Source organism: Pipra filicauda, unplaced genomic scaffold, assembly GCF_003945595.2.
Source record: "Pipra filicauda isolate LSUMZ 115617 unplaced genomic scaffold, ASM394559v2 scaffold183_size1465899_pilon, whole genome shotgun sequence".
Taxonomy (NCBI): Eukaryota; Metazoa; Chordata; class Aves; order Passeriformes; family Pipridae; genus Pipra; species Pipra filicauda.
The window spans coordinates 409,489-425,479 of NW_024104291.1; the positions used below are offsets into that span (position 1 = coordinate 409,489).

General features: G+C 44.2%; 1 protein-coding gene across 2 annotated transcripts in view; it reads left to right on the plus strand.

The window, feature by feature from the left end:
- Positions 1 to 921: 921 nt before the first annotated feature.
- Positions 922 to 15,991, plus strand: part of LOC113989406 (alpha-2-macroglobulin-like protein 1) — a 29,287-nt gene continuing 14,217 nt past the window's right edge. For both annotated transcript variants that reach the window (XM_027723908.2, XM_039380007.1), the window contains exons 1-18: positions 922 to 1,016; positions 1,654 to 1,837; positions 3,095 to 3,145; positions 3,489 to 3,633; positions 4,288 to 4,340; positions 4,663 to 4,683; positions 5,178 to 5,337; positions 5,941 to 6,025; positions 6,148 to 6,262; positions 7,494 to 7,602; positions 8,139 to 8,248; positions 9,615 to 9,779; positions 10,875 to 11,108; positions 11,999 to 12,062; positions 12,440 to 12,585; positions 13,157 to 13,303; positions 14,483 to 14,656; positions 15,687 to 15,792. In XM_027723908.2, the coding sequence (XP_027579709.2) occupies positions 949 to 1,016; positions 1,654 to 1,837; positions 3,095 to 3,145; positions 3,489 to 3,633; positions 4,288 to 4,340; positions 4,663 to 4,683; positions 5,178 to 5,337; positions 5,941 to 6,025; positions 6,148 to 6,262; positions 7,494 to 7,602; positions 8,139 to 8,248; positions 9,615 to 9,779; positions 10,875 to 11,108; positions 11,999 to 12,062; positions 12,440 to 12,585; positions 13,157 to 13,303; positions 14,483 to 14,656; positions 15,687 to 15,792 (2,137 nt within the window). In that variant the 5' untranslated portion in view covers positions 922 to 948. The remainder of the gene's footprint in view (positions 1,017 to 1,653; positions 1,838 to 3,094; positions 3,146 to 3,488; positions 3,634 to 4,287; positions 4,341 to 4,662; positions 4,684 to 5,177; positions 5,338 to 5,940; positions 6,026 to 6,147; positions 6,263 to 7,493; positions 7,603 to 8,138; positions 8,249 to 9,614; positions 9,780 to 10,874; positions 11,109 to 11,998; positions 12,063 to 12,439; positions 12,586 to 13,156; positions 13,304 to 14,482; positions 14,657 to 15,686; positions 15,793 to 15,991) is intronic.

The window sequence follows — 15,991 nt, forward strand, 5'->3', positions numbered from 1 at the left end:
GGCAGGGCTGGATGGCAAATTCACTCTATACTGCGTACCTTTGGTTATGCTCTGCTAAAACAGAAATGGGGCCATGGCAGAATGAGGACACCCACCTTCAAATGAGGTTATAACTTGGGGGCAAATACATCCAAACAGTGCCCAAAAGAAGAATCTGGAGGAGATGGGTGGTGGTGTCAGTGTAGAATCACCTTATCGCTCAAGGAACCTGTCAGAAGACTGGACATCCAGCTTGGGGGCATGTAAAGTAGAGATTTGATAAAATATGTGTGGACTTAAAATGTCATGTTTAGTTTGGAAAAGCCTTACAGTGGATCTTTGAGAGATGTTGGCAGCAGGTGGCAGGAGCCACCTTGGAAAAGGTTCTATACTCAGGAGGATCAGGCATGTCTGGGATGGATGGGTGGACAGAAATGATGGTAATGCACAAATGGAGATGATTTGAAAGGTTTTTACTCCAAGTTCTGAGTAATTACTGGATGAGAAGATACCTAATGATGCACAGAGAGTAGTGAGGATGTATTTTAAAAGTCGAGGATGCTTTCTACAAGCTGAAGACAGTAGCTGGTGTGCAGATTTGGTTCTACAGCCAGGATCCAGACCAGCCACAGATGAGTTTTTCTCCTAAGTCCCCTTCAGCCTGAGTTAGAGGTCATATATCCCCATATATACCCCTCAGTGCCCTGGCCCCATGGCCTGGAATACCATCTGAATGTAGATGTGGGTGGAGAACTGTGCTGTGTGACCTTTACTCTGCTGGTGGTGGGAACAAGTAAATATTAGCTAATGTCATCAGCCTGGAAGAGATACCATCCCCATATATCAACTCCCCTACTCTTTGGACTTAGGAACATCTGAGGGGGGTATTTAGGATTGCCCCAACTGATCAGTACAGGCAGTTCTCTCTTTCAGTGTGGATCTTGTCAGCTGTCTGTCCCAGCCCAAGCAATGGGAGCACCACTGCTCCTCTTAGTCCTGACTCTATTCCCAGTTGCAGCTGCAGCAAGCCTGGAACCGTGAGATATCTCCTTTTGATTTCGGGGGCTTGGTGGAAGGGACTGTCATGAAAGGGTGGTGCTGAGGTGCTGCACTGTTCAGCATCACAGAGCTGAATGCTGGGGGCCTTGTTCTCAGAGAGGCTGGGCAGAAGCAGGTCCTGCTGAGTCCCTCTGGAGTGCTGGGCATCCAGCACCACTCCAGGTGCAGCCCCTGGTGTTGGCTTGTGCAGGTGCTGCACTGCACACACCACAAAGCTACAGAAGCCACAGAAGCTTTGCCTCTGTTCATCCTGTTCTGGTGGGGGCGAAATTTGGTGTAAGGGCTGAAGCTTTATGCCTCAGCCACTGAGTCTTTGACTTCATTCCTCACACAGCCTTGCTCTGTGTACTTGCAATTGGGGTATCATACACTGGGCAGTTGGGTCCTGGCTGTTGGCAAGGTGATGACAGAGAGATATCGGAAGCTCTCTAGTTCCACACTGGGCATATTCTTCCTTTCTGGTTTGGAAATGGAGCTGTGCTAAACTTCCTTCACTGCAGTCCTCCAGACATTTCTCACCCTTGGTCTACCTCTTCATGAAAGCAGCAGAGATTGATTCTGGCCTGCCCACTTCAGCCTCTGAATTGTTTTTGAACATGTACCGCTCTCTTCTAGTCACTACATGGTGGTGTTCCCTGCTGTCATTCACCATTCCCAAGAGGAGAAGCTCTATATTCACTTCAGCTCCCTAACTGAGGATGTCCACCTGGCTGTCACCTTGCAGGCAACAACCCAGAATCACACACTCGTGGAACAAGATTTGGAGAAGCCAGGCACTTTTCAGTGCATCACCTTCCAGGTGAGTGTACATGTGGCTACTGATTTGACCGATGCTTTCATCTTCACTTCAGACAAGAACACAGCACTTCTCTGGGTACACTGTCCTTTTTCTACCCATAGGTTGCAAGCAGGTTAAGTATATTTCCCTACCAGTATCAGGCAAAATACAGCAGTGTCTTGAAGTCTAGGAAAGTAGGGAATCTTTCCTGTGTAGAAAAAAATCTGTACTTTCAATGTATATCATCCCATTTCATCCCACTTAAAGCCTAGTGGTAAACATTTGCTTTCAGTTTACTCAGTGTTATGTCCCTAAAGATGCTTGTATATCACAGTGAAACTCAATGCATTGGGATTACATTCTTTTCATTCTCGTTTCCTCAGGACCCTGCCCCTCCAGCTCCAAGAAGACCATTCTGCTTTAAAGCTGCATCTGTATTGCCAGATGTAGTTGCAGTCTGCACAGACATTGAGCTTGCTTTAATTTAGCTGTGATGGTGCTGAACCCACAATGAACTGAATTTCGCATAGTGCAGTCTGGGTATTTCTTGAGTGGCTTGAGTTCCTGTTGTTGCAACTGTGCTGCTGTAGTTACCTTAACTAGACACACTGACTACAGAACCTTCAGTTACGTTTCTGGAGAGCCATGGAGATGTGTCTGGTGCTGAGGCTCTACAAACTGCCCCTCTCTTCCTCAGCACTGTACAAAGTCACTGTGCCTATGCCCTGATTGTTCGTCAGATTCAGCAGAACTCAAGGAGGGGCTGTAGTCACTTTTGGGTTTTGCATTAACATGAGAATGATTAACTAAGAGTTTGGTGCCAGCCCTTAGGGGAGAGCAACTCTTGGTTCTGGAAAGTCAAGGAAGACTGCCGTTAGCTAAAAAAAAACAAACCCCAAAAACTTTTCTTCTGGTGAACTCAAGTCTTTCTGATACTGAGATGTCCTGTGTGGTTCTGATCAGTATCTCATCTCCCATTACTGCAGATCTGAGTTCCCTATGATTTTATTTGGTTCCATAAAATTATCACATTCATGTGAAGTGGCAGAATGTCATGACAGTTGGTTCACTCAGGTTCATGAACAAGAGGCAGACAGTGACTGCTTCTTCTCCCTATAATGACAAGTGGATTACAGACAAAGTCATACTTTGTGGAAGTGGAATTTGAACTCTGAAGTTTTGGGGATTTTTTAACAATAAGATGATGTCTCACATTTTGGATAAGATCCAAAGTCTCTGATGAATTTGTTTTCCATTTCCTTGTGCCAATCAATCTAGGTGCCAGAATTCAGTTTCATTCCCAGGAAAGGAGATGATTCCACACCACAGGTAAGATCCCTCATTTGGCTGCCTCTCCTCTTAGAAATTAGAGGGCTTCAGCCTCTCTTGTGTCTTAGTCATGGTAATGCTGTTGATGCAGGGTGGGAAAAGTAGTAAAGAGGAAAAAGAAATGTGAAAAGAGGCAAACGACAAGGAGAAAGGCGGAGAAAAGAGAATGAGGAAGCTAGGGAGCACAGAGAATACTATTTCTGGGGAAAGGAGAGAGATAAATCAAAGGAGGGGAAGGGAGGAGGGGGAAGTTGGAGATTTTGGTAGGACAGGTGACTCTGTTTCTCCTTCAAGCTCTTTGTAGTCTCAGGTAGTTTGTTTTTTTTTTTTTTTAACCTGACAGCCAGAGGAGGTGGCTTTTCTGCATGTCCTGATCCACAGCAGGGACAACGTACTCTTTGAGGGTCACAAGAAAGTTCTGGTCAGGCCCCAGAAGAATGTAATTCTGATAGAGACAGACAAGGGCTTATACAAACCTGGAGAAACAGGTAAGGCAAGAAGGTGGCATGTGGAAATGGGGACGGAAGGGTCAAGGTAGCTGCCACACCTGGAGGGAAGATGTCACCAAGTGCAGCAAGTTAAGCTTGTTGGAGATGGAAGAAAGCAAATCTCTATTATCGGATGTTTCCAGGAACACTTGGAGTCAGGGTGTTCCCCTCCAAGATGTGCTACACCAATTCCCAGCCTGCTGCTCCTGGGTATTGTTTTATGGAAATATCTCTAGTGAGACCTGAAAGGAAAGCCAGGGCTCTCCAGGGCACTGGACAACCTCTTGTTTTTCAAAGACTGTTGTTAATATTTGAGTAAAGTCTAGAGCAACAGTTTCAAGCTGTAGAATTACAAAGAGTTACTTCACAGTCTTCACAATATGAACGGACTGCATGCAGACAGACCCCACTGCAGACAACCCCACAGTTTACCTCAACATTGTCATCTTTCCAGGTAAAGGCAGTGAGTTTCTACAGCCTTCAGCTGCATATAAGCCTCCCAAAGTCCTCTGGGGTGGGCTGTTTGGGAAAAGATCTAGATACCTCTGAGGTAACCAGAGAGACGAATACTGGAGCACAGAAAAGGAGAAGCAGATTTGTGCAAGGACATGTTGGAGCCAGAATGCTTTACTATGCTTTTCTTTATATCTACAGTGAAATTTCGAATTGTGAACATTGATGAGGACCTTAAGGTCATTAAAAATGAGGTGAGTATCACCTTGTGCTTTTCTAGAAGTAGGAACTTCAGCATGAGACATATTGAGATGCTCATGAAAGAGACATCTCCCTTCATGTCTGTTAAACCATAAGAACAAATTATCTTTGGAGGAAACCACTCATCCACTGATCCCTTGGAGAAAGACTGCATTGTAAGCTGGCACGAAGGGAGGAGAAGACCTAGTGTGGGATCTGGATGGGGCAGAATTTTCTGATCAAGGGCCCATGTCAGGCAGAGTTATTTATACTGTTTCACATGGATGGTGTTTTGCAGTGTACAAAACTGAGTTTGTGTTTCTTTTGTTTTTACAGTATCCCCAGATATGGCTTCAGGTGAGTGACAAAGAACTGATGAAAGGGTGATGTCTGTCTCTTCTACTGTGCCCTTTCACTCCTGGACAGACTTATGCCACAAATTTAACTTCATAACGCTATGGTTATGGTTGAGGTTCAGCAGAATGCTTTTCTAGCTGATCAGCCTGAGTTCTTAATTCAAACCAGTACCTCTGTAACGCATATAGCTGAGATAGAGGCAGGGCAGTAATGAACATTTGCTCAACAAGGGTGAGTGCTCAAACAGATGCAGCACAGCTGCTTCTCCTTCCTGTGGTGTTATGATGCTACCACTTCCCAGTAGCTTTACTGTTCTTGGCAGCCTTTGCAATTCATATATTCATTAAAATGATACTGGAGGGAAGTGAAGGAGTCTCTCTTAGTTATCTGGAGTCCATTCTACTGGGTCAAGGGTAAGCCCTTGTAGTGCCTTCTTGTGCCTGCGTATGGCTCCCAATGTGACCTGGTGGCTCTGTGTGTCCTTTCCCAAATAGGATCCTGAACACAACCGTATTGCTGAGTGGCTGAATGTAAAGTCAAGTCATGGCATTGTGGATCTATCCTTTCCCCTGGCCTCAGAAGCATCCCTTGGGGAGTATACCATCTCAGTGCAACAAGACATGGCTCAGAAAACCTTCAGTGTTGAAGAATATGGTGAGACTTGGACAATAGAGGTGAGGGAAAAGCAGTGTGGGTAGCTAAGGAGAGAGCAGGGTGATGCAACTGTGTTCATCAGACCTTTCACCCTGGGAGGGTAACAGACTGAGGACAAAGATGGGTCTGTGCACATCTCATTTTGGGCTGGAGTCTCTGCAGCTGCATAGGGTAAAAAGGAGAGGCCATGGGCTGGCAACTAGTTCTACCTGCATCTGGGCCCTGTGATGAGCACATTTTGCTGCTCATTGTCACCCTTTTCTACACTGGGTTTACTATCCACACCAGTCAGCTGCTATAATAGGAAGTGGAATTGTGTCTTGGTCTCATTCAGTTGCAGTGGTAAGGACAAAACCCTGTGCCATTTAAAATGTTTATGCTTGACTGAGCTGGAGTAAAAAGCTGTCCCATGTGCAATTGTAGCAGCAAATACAGGGTTGTGTGGCTGAAGGGAGTAAGTCCTATTGCAGCATGGTGATGAATAACTGGGGACATTGCTGTCTTTCCTCTCATCTGGACCACAACTATAAAAGAACTTACAGTCAGTGTCCATACTCAATATTGTTTTTTTCCTCTATCTTTATTTTCTTCTCTTCAATGCAGTGCTGAAAAAATTTGAAATAAAGATTGAGCACCCTCCATTTGTCACTACAGCAGATGAGGAATTTCATCTGAAGATCTGTGGCAAGTGAGTACATGATACCACAAAGCTCTCCAGGCTCCACTTCCCCTGGTGAGCATGGGAGGTGTCCTGGGTTAATATTTCTGCTGAAGCAGTCTTCAGGTGACTGTGTCTACCCTTTGACACAGGTATACCTATGGGAAGCCTGTTCAAGGGAAAATAGATATTACTCTTATGACACTCTCCCAGGCCTTAGAAGACAACACACCAGATTCTACTGATATGAAGAAGCAAAACAGCTGGGTAGGTGAACAAATAGCAGAGTGGAAAGTATAACGTGCTGGAAATGTGTGTCTGTCCCCTTAACCTGCCTTGATGAACCTCTGATAGCCACCAACCTATTTAGTCTGGTGTCTTCCTATTTGCTAGATATTGATTCCTGTTCCTGTGACTCTGTTTCCTGAATTAATGCTCTAGCTGCTCATATCTGACTTGGTGCTTCAGGAGAAGGTGTAAACTATGCGAAGTAATGATGCCTGGGACTTTTTACAAGGGTCTGTATCATATATTGTATGCAATCTGACCGCTGGCCTATTCAGCCCTGTGATCACTCCCACCAGTAAATACTCTTATCAGAGCCATCAGATGGTCTGTGACTCAATGCTTTGTTTCTTGCTGTATCCATGCACAGTGGATCACCTTAAGCTTGTTAGTGGTCTGGTCTGTGGACTGTGTCCATTTCTGGTTATGGTTTCTGCTCATCTGTGTTCATTATATGTTTGTGGTTAAGCTCCTCCACACTTGCTTTTTCCTGTGGGTTTCAGATACAGCTCTTCTGCCTTGAAAGTCACAAGAAAATATTTCTAAATATCAGACCAGCCAGCAACAAGCCAGAATGTAAAAATCTAACTGGATCTCTGGGTCTTTTAAAATGCATTCCAGCTGGAATGCTGTACAGTCTTAGCTGTGCAAAGCACCAACTGAATGCCAGCTCCACATGGCATGTAAGCCCTGAAAGGTTCTGTGGAGCACTTAAGAAGCATGACTAGAAACACTGGCTGTACCCTTAATTCTTGGCAAAGCTCTTGCAATATTTAGCTGGCAGGATGTCCTTGTTTAATATGCCATATCGCAGAGATGGTCATGACTGGAAAGCCACATTGTCAGGTTTTATTCATCAGGGCCATATAGTTTCAGGGAGACCTTTAGATCATGTAATGACACTCGAGCTCTTTCAGCTGTGGTATTTGGGCTGAATCCAATCTCCTGAGTTTGTCTGTGACATAATTAACCCTTGTGTGATTTGCCTGAAGTACTTTTTTCTGCTGCTTTTTTGATGACTGTTTAATCCAAATATGTTGATTTTCTTTTCTGGCTAAGGTATCCATGATGGGTTTCTGCAGGCAAGACTTGTGAGCTTCCATCTGTTCCAAAAATATTTAGAAATACTTATTTGGGATTGCCTGCCATCTATGGAACTGTTCATCTTCCTCCACACCATGCTCTTTCTCTCTGTTATTCTCTCTCTCTGCAGACAAACAAGAATGGCTGTGCTACTTTTGCAGTGAAGACAGACGTTCTGGAAATAAATGAAGCTGATGAATTCATAATTGCAGTAGGAAAAATGGTGGAAAATGGAACAGGTACTGGAGAATATGTGAAATATTCTCTTCCTTGCAAGCAACTTCTTTGGTTTTGGCCTTCCTGTGGCAGCGGAATTCCTTTTGAAAAAATAACCTGAGGGTTCCCAAATCTTCTGTCATGGTAATGGTCTCTATTCTAGTACCTTTTCCATCTGTTATTACCAGGTTTCCTAATCCTCTTCACCATTCATTTCTCTTAGAATGTATGTAACTTTTTAGTGATTGCCTGGGACAAGAAGGTGTTCCTCAGCCAGTCTCACAGTGCTGGACTGTTTATAACTAAACAGTCATCTAGTTTTCCTTTATCTTCAATAAACATAAATTAATACTTTAAATACCTACAGGGTATGATGCGTGTCATGAAGCACAGAGCCAAGAAAGGCTGAGGGAATCATATCCTAGAAGAATGTATTTTCTCTCCTAAATTTAGAGGTTGTAGATGTTGCAGTTAGTGTTGAAGTGTGCTTTTGTCTTCTTCTTCTTCTTCCCTAAGAGCACTACTTGGGATTTAACAGATTTTTCATCTCTCCATACAGGAGCACATTCTATGGAAACAGTTCTAATTCCTGTTGAGACAACAATGAAATCTATAGAGTTTATCAACGTCCATCAGTTCTACAAACGTGGTCTACCATACTCAGGGAAGGTAACACAAACAGATCCCTTCTCTACTGAGAATGCATCACAGATATAACCTTTTGTAGGTAAAAAGCAACAATCTCCAGGAAAGTAAATGCTGCTCTGCTGGCACTCAGCAACTAGGAATGAAGCCTTCCCTAGAAGCAATTTCTGATCCCTATCCCAACCTACTATATTCCCTGCACTGGAATTTTGGAGCCAGCTGCACTTTCTGGAGGCTTCTTCAGGAGTAGCTCCTGAAACTAGTCTGTGCGTATGGGGGTGGTGTCAACAGGCACATACCTTTCCCTTTGGACAAATGCTCATGGTAACTTTGCATATCAGTTCACTGGCATTCGTTTCTGACCCAAGTATCCTGGGTGATGCTAGGGCAATACTGCTGTCCTGGGGCTAGAAGAACCTTCAGCTGGGCCAGTACTGCTGACCCCAGCATGCAGGACAAGGAACAGCAAGTTAAGTTGTTGTAGACAAGAGTCTTTCTGATCATCAAGGATCCTGCAGCATTGTCCAAGAAGCAGCTCAGGATCTGAGGAATCCCTCTCAGATTCCCCAGTATAGGTGTCTCATTTGCCTGTATTACCATTTATTTCTGTGCTGGTTTTGGCTGGGGTAGGATTAATTGTCTTCGTAGTGGCTAGTATGGGGCTAGTTTTGGATCTGTGCTGAACACAGGGTTGACAGCATAGAGATGTTTTTGTTATTGTTGAGCAGGCCTTAGACAGAGCCAAGGCCTTTTCTGCTTTTTGTACTACCACACTGGTAAGGAAGTTGGAAGTGCATGGGAGGCTGGAAGGAGACACAGCTGGGAGAGGTGACCCAAACTGACCAAAAGGATATTGCAGACCATATGACATCATGCTCAGTATATAAAGTGGGAGAAAGAAGGAGTAAAGGAGGATGCTTGGAGAGGTGGTGTTTGTCCTGAGTAACCATTATGTGTGAGGGGGCCCTGCTCTCCTGGAGATGGTTGAACACCTGCCTGCTTGTGGGAAGCAGTGAATGAATTCTTTGTTTTTCTTTGCTTGTGTGCACAGCTTTTGCTTTCTCTTTTAAACTGTCTTTATCTCAACTCACAAGTTTTCCAGCTTTTACCCTTTCAGTTCTCTCTCCCCGATAACGCTGATGGGGGAGAGAGTGAGCAGCTGCCTGGGGCTTGGCTGCTGACTGGGGTTAAACCATGGCAATTTCCAGTACTGAAGAGCAGCAAATTGTTAGTTTTGTGTATTTATTGGATTTTTTATCTGGATCCTTCCAACCTGTCTGAAAGCTAGAAGGGCTGAGGAAGCCCAGTGATAGAAGCAATTAATATTAAGCCCTGGCAGCGCCTCAGAGTGTGGCACAACAGGGTATTAACTTCCTCCCCTTCTCTACAGATGTTTTGCTCCAGTGGCAATTCTCCCCTCAGAAATGAAACCGTCTACCTAAAGGTTGATGTCAACGATGAGCAGACATACCTGTCACTCCTCACAGATGAGAAAGGGGAAGCTCACTTCTCACTGGATACCACCAGCTGGAACAGTACGATGGTTGCGCTGACGGTGAGTATCAGCCACTGAAAATCTTTTTTGTCTCCCATCACCTTCCTTTGACTCCACTAAAAGCATCTGTTAACCAGAATAATTCTTCAAAGGAAATCTCCCCTTTCTCCACTCTGGGACATGTTGGAGGTGGCTCTGCAGAACTGGCAGTTGATACCTCTCTCTGTTGAACTCCATATTTAGCGGCTGCCCTTGGTCTGCAGCAGCAGCATGTCCAGGCTCAGCCTGGCAGGTAGCTGCTCTTTTGATACCAGATCTTGAAGCACTTGGCTTCTTCTCCTTACAGTTTCTGATCCTCCACCTGGAGCTTGTTGTTCTCAGCCTGACAGCATACCCATCTTCCCACTACCTGCGTTTCTGCAGCTGATGTGGGATTCATGCCCAAGTAGTATGATCTCCTAGTGCCATCCATTTCTCAGATACTGCAATTATTGTTCCAAATCTTTTTCCCTGAGACCCCAGTCTATCCAGGGTGAGGTTCCCTAATTTTGGTTAGGAAGGATTTGGTGATCAGAGGTTTTGTAATCTAAAATATGGTGTGACTCTTGGGGATGGTCGTGTGCAGGGCTAGGAGTTGGACTTGATGATCCTTGTGGGTCCATTCCAACTCATCATATTCTGTAATTCTGTGAAAATGTAGCTTTCTGTCCTCAGGGAACGTGAGGATAAGATCTAGTTCTTGTTACTAGGCTCACAGCCATTGTCCACGGAGCCTTATGTTATCTGCAGAGAAGTAGAGCTTCACCATAAAAAAGCTCTTTTAGTGCTTGGGCTTCAGGATATCTGAGCAGAAAGACAAACTGAAAACAGGGCAGCTGTGCTGGGGTTTAAATCTAGTGTGGGATGTGTCCCCATGAAAAGATAAAGGAGGAAAAATCAGATTGTGGTCAAATCTACTAGACTTAATTTTTACTAAGACTTTGTAAGAGAAAGTCTCAGACTTTAAAATGATACTTAAACAAAATATCATTCTAAGAATACAGGCACATGGTCTGTCATCAGCTCAGGTGATAACAGTGTTCCAGCAGGCGTACAAGTTCCCTTGCATCGCTCGATAATAATAATAAATTATTATCATATTTTTGTGCTTGGAAGGGTACCTACATCCTTGAAAATCATGATAAGCAAAATTCTTCTGAAAGCTACACAGGACTTGAGGATAGCTTACACTGGCTGAAACCTTTCTACTCTGAGAGCAACAGTTTCCTTGAGATCAAGGCCAAGAATGATGTGATGCCCTGTGATCAAGAGCAGGAAGTGCAAGTGGATTATATACTTGACCGGAATAAACTCAGATCTGAAGATGACCACATTGATTTCTACTATTTGGTGAGTACAGAAAACAGCTGATTCTCAGGGCAAGATTATGCTTACTAGCATTTTTCCCTTTTCACACAGCACAGAGATACTCAAAGGAAAGGTTAAGCTACTCCAAGACCAGTGTCAGTCAGTTTGTGAGTTCTGTCCTGGCCAAACCTCCACATGCTTTCCAGTTCCTGAACCTATTCCTAGCCCCCAGCTGCTTTGCTTTGTTATCAGTGCCTTGACCTAAGCTTGGGTGATAGATGCCTACCATTCACCCTACTTTCTCTTGAGTTCACATGGGTTGCAGTGGAGGACCAGTCTGGTTTCTGCCCAGCAGGGATGACCCAGACATCCATCAGTGTCTGGAGCAATCTGTCTGTGAACTGAGGCAATCTCTGGGACAGCTGACATACCCTGGCCTGTGTATTTACAGGAAAAGGCTTGAAAGGCCCTTGTGCAGGGCCTTGATGCACACCAGGGGTATGTAATAATGTTGTAATGAAGTCCACTTCTGAGAAGCTGAGTCCAAAGCAAGAGTGTGACTACAGCCTAGCTGAGAGGTTATGAGTATCTTGGTTACTGAACTGTACTAATTCGCAGAATCAAAAAGTACTCTTTCCTAGTAATGCAAACATCAGAGTTCACTGGGTCTTAAGAGTACCTGCTCTTAGCTTCAGAAATACCTCTGGCTTTGCAAGCAGCCGTGCCTTCTCATTGCCTAACCAATTTCTCTCAAGTCCTACACAGCCATACTATAACCATCTCTGCTGCAGAGCTCTTGAAGTCATGACCTGCCAGAGGAACTTCTGTGGCAACATCTCTCAGACTTCATTCTCTCTTCTTGTGTTCTTTTCACACTCTTCTCATGCTCTCAGAATTCAGACTCTTGAATGGTGCTTCTCTTTGCTCTTCAGGTGATAGCAAAAGGCAAGATCCTTTTCAGCAGAGAGAAGAAGGTACCAATTACCCAGCATGAGAGTGAGTAAAAGCATGTGAAGTCCCTCATAACACACCCCAGAAAACTGACTCTAGTGACTATATCTGCAGATGTTATTCTTATCAACAGGTGGGAAATATTGGACTGAGTTCTTACTGGTGGTTCACATCATTAGACTAACACAATCTCCTCTCAGTTCAGTGTCTTTCTTGCAACTGTCCTCCTGTCTAATGACTTTGCTGCTAGTTTGTACCTTGGGAGAAGATGGGAGTCAAATAAATGGCTGGCATCCTGGGTTTATTGTTAATCTGTGACAGTGTCTATGTGGGGTGTTATCTCCTCTTTTGATTCTTAACGTGTATCCTACCCCAATTGAATTGGATGTTTTCCCTCCCTTCCTTGTTGCTATCTTGTGCAGATTTGCAGGGCTCCTTCTCATTGCCTCTGACTATTGGCAATGACTTCCTGCCTGACATCAAGCTTCTAGTGTATGCAGTCTTCTCAGATGGAGAGGTGGTGGCTGATGTGGAACAGTTTGAACTAGAAAAGTGCTTTAGGCACAAGGTGAGTAGAAATCACACAAGGAGCGTGACAGCATCATTGCCTTACTCTGGTCTGCTGTGGCTCCTGGTCCTGTTTTGTCCTAATCCAAATGGTGTAAAGTGGGTATACGCAAAAACAGATGCCCAGTATTTTTGGCTGGGAGACAACAGACAACCTCCTTCTTCCCTGAATTCCTAGTCCTGCTCTCCACAACAGTGACTGGCAAGCTTTGCTCAAGGAGTAAACCAGGTCCCCTTGAACTCTATTTTCTCGTCCCATTCCTTATTACTGACTTGGGAACACAGTGTTGCCCATGTTCTCCCTAACACAGAAGAGAAGCCTGTCTCCTTAGCTCTCTGTGGTGGTTTTGGATCAGAGTGTAGTGGATGTGTGGTGGTAGAGGAATTCCGGCTAGGGCTGTGTGCACTGCAGCCTGTTTAACCTTCCCAATGGATTTTTAGGTGGGCCTCTCTTAGCATCTCATCCTCCTTCCCTACCTTATTCTCTGTCTTTCCCTCTGCTAACCAGACATATAAAAGTCACAGGGTCCCACTCTCCAGTGCTAAGCCCTCAGACCTATCTTCTTTTGCAGGTGGCACTGGAATTCTCACATAAGGAGGAAGTCCCGGGATCAAAAGTTGGACTGAACATCAAGGCTGCTCCAGGGTCCTTGTGCTCTGTTCGAGCTGTTGACAAAAGCGTCCTCCTGAAGAATAACTATACCCTAACAGCAGACAGCGTGAGTGCAGCCAGCCATCACCAATCCCTTAATGCCTGCCTGTCTTCTGTCTCCATGCATGGGCAGGAGGAAGCCCATAGTACGTCCCAGGACATAGCTGCAGTGCTAGGTGGCTGCCCTGCCATTCCCCCTCTTTGGCCTCTTTTGAGCAGTTGTGTGATGATCATGTTCCTCATCCATCCGCCCTGCACTCTGGGCCTCTGCCTGAAGAGTGGTGGATGCTACATGGCACTGCAGGGGTAGGCAGGGAGAACAGCTTTGAAGAGATGCTGCTGCTTTCCACTTGTCTCTCTGTTCTTCCATCTTACACCAGTCAGTGGGGCTAAGCCTTTGAAATGGAATTTTGGCCCAGTAGGGTCCTTCTATCCCTCTATCCTACTGCCTCAACCATTGCTGAATTGACATGTGACAGATCAAGCTGAGGACCTAAATAGATAGAGGCAGCACACAATGGCTGGTGAAAAGTGGTCAGGATTTTGCCAACAACCAGGTGCATTTGGAGAATCTAGAAGGATTGGAGGAGCTTACCTTAAAGCAGCTGTGTGTTTCAGAGGAGTGAATTAAAAACTTAGAGCACAAATGCTGCAAAAATTGAAAATCCTAACATAATTCCACAATGTATACCAGAGATAATAAAACAGGTATATGCCTCATGGAAAGTTGTAAGTTAAATTATAAAAGTCCAGACTGTTACAAAGAAGCCTCACCAAATCCAGGGGGACGTGCTGCACCTGTAAATAGGGCCTACAGTGTGATCTGGTGTTCCATTTTATAGGGATGCTGTTCTTGAGCATTTGCATCATCTACTTAACAGGTCTATGAAGTAGTAATCTTTAAATACGTAAGTCAGATGTGCTAACGCCTTGTGCTCAGACTGAATCGTGCATTTTTATCATAATTTTGCACCCTAGAGTTGAAGGGCTTGAACTGTCTTGCAGACTAAAAGCTACTTATCTACATCCACTCCTTGGGTATATGCCCTTTAGTATATATTATCCTATATATATATATATATGTATCCACTCCTTTATATTGTCCTTTAGTATAAGCTGGGCCAGTGTCAACTTCCTCAACTGCAAAGCTTTACAAAATGTAGTAGAGGGCTACAGTCCAAATATTTGACCCATACACATGCTTGTTGGCCAGCTCCTTTTGAAGACCTCTGTTTTTCCATTGCAGTTGTACAATGAGGTCTTTGAAGACAGTTTCACAATTGGAGGACGAGGGTTCCCTTATCGCTTGGAAGACTTTGAGGGATACCCTTGTCTGCCCCAGCAGCCCAGCCCCCACAAAAAGGCTCGGATGGGTGCACCGTGGTACCAAAGTGAGGCTGATGTCTTTAATCTGTTTAAGGTGAGTGTGTACACTGCCTCTAAACTTTTCCTGAGCTAGTGATTTCCAATATTCTATCCTGAATGCCTACAAGAATTTACTTTTAGCAAACTTCAGCTGCCCTGACTTTCATTGCTACAAGACATCTGTTGCTTGGTTTCCAGTGTAGCCAGCACTCATTTGGGGACTATGGGGAAAGATGAGTAAGCATAGTGCAAACCACCTGATTAAAGAAAGACAGCATAAAAATGAACAAATTTAGTTTAGGTTACCATAACTACAAAGGGGGAGTGGCAAGAACATAGCAGTAATACCTGAGCACCTCACTGTGTTTTGACTGATCAGCACTTGGCTACTATTTTATTTACAAACTACTTGACTCCGTGTTTCATTGAGTCTCTTCTTAGTTATCCTCGAAGCAGTTTTAATAAAAAGAAGTCTTTCACAATTTGGCTTTATAGCTATTTTTTTGAGACAAACAAAATAAACTAATCTGCTACCAATCATGATAGTCAGAAAAGCGTTAAGATGTCTGCTAACTGAAATCCAAGAAGTGCTGCTTCTGACAGAACACTTTTAAAAAAAATATATACAAGTAGAAGCACCTCAAAACAGCAGAAGAGGGTAACAACACACTGAAAACAACCCAACATGTAGTCTGACTTGCATGGGCTTCTCAGGCTGACAGAACTCTACCTTAAAAATACAGACCCTGAGTCCTCTCAAAAGGCCTATTGCTGTGCTGTCTACTAAATGCTTACTCCTAGACTATGTCTCATTGTTAGGGTTAGGCATATGTAGTACAGATCTAGTTGAGATTTACTGGCATGAGAAGTAATAATTAGTCCCAGTATTCCTCAGAAAGCTGGTTTCCATTCCTCGTGCTGTGGTCAGAGTCTGAGCCTGTAAATTTATGGATATAAACAAGCAGCATTTAAAAGTGTTTCAACTGTCACCAGCCCCTGTATGATATCTATGATCATGAGATAGTTTCAACATTCCTTGTTCCCTTTTATTTATCATTGATTTACTCTCTTTACTATTTTCCCAGAAATTGCGCATGAAAATAGTAACCAATACTAGAATCAAGAAACCAGTTTCCTGTGTGCGACCAGACTTTGAGAAAAAGACACTTGTTATGGAAAATTATGTTGTTGGTAAGGGACAGACATGTCCATCTCCTTGACTAAAGGAGCTCTCCTCTCCCAGTTCTGGCCAGCCTGCTGCTGAGACAACTGACTTTCATCCTGCTGTATTTCTTGTTTGTGTATGAGAGCAACAAAGCCCGTGTCCATTTCAATGGACCTGATTTATAAATCACATATAAAAGCTCAAATCTCCGTGCTTTATTGGTGC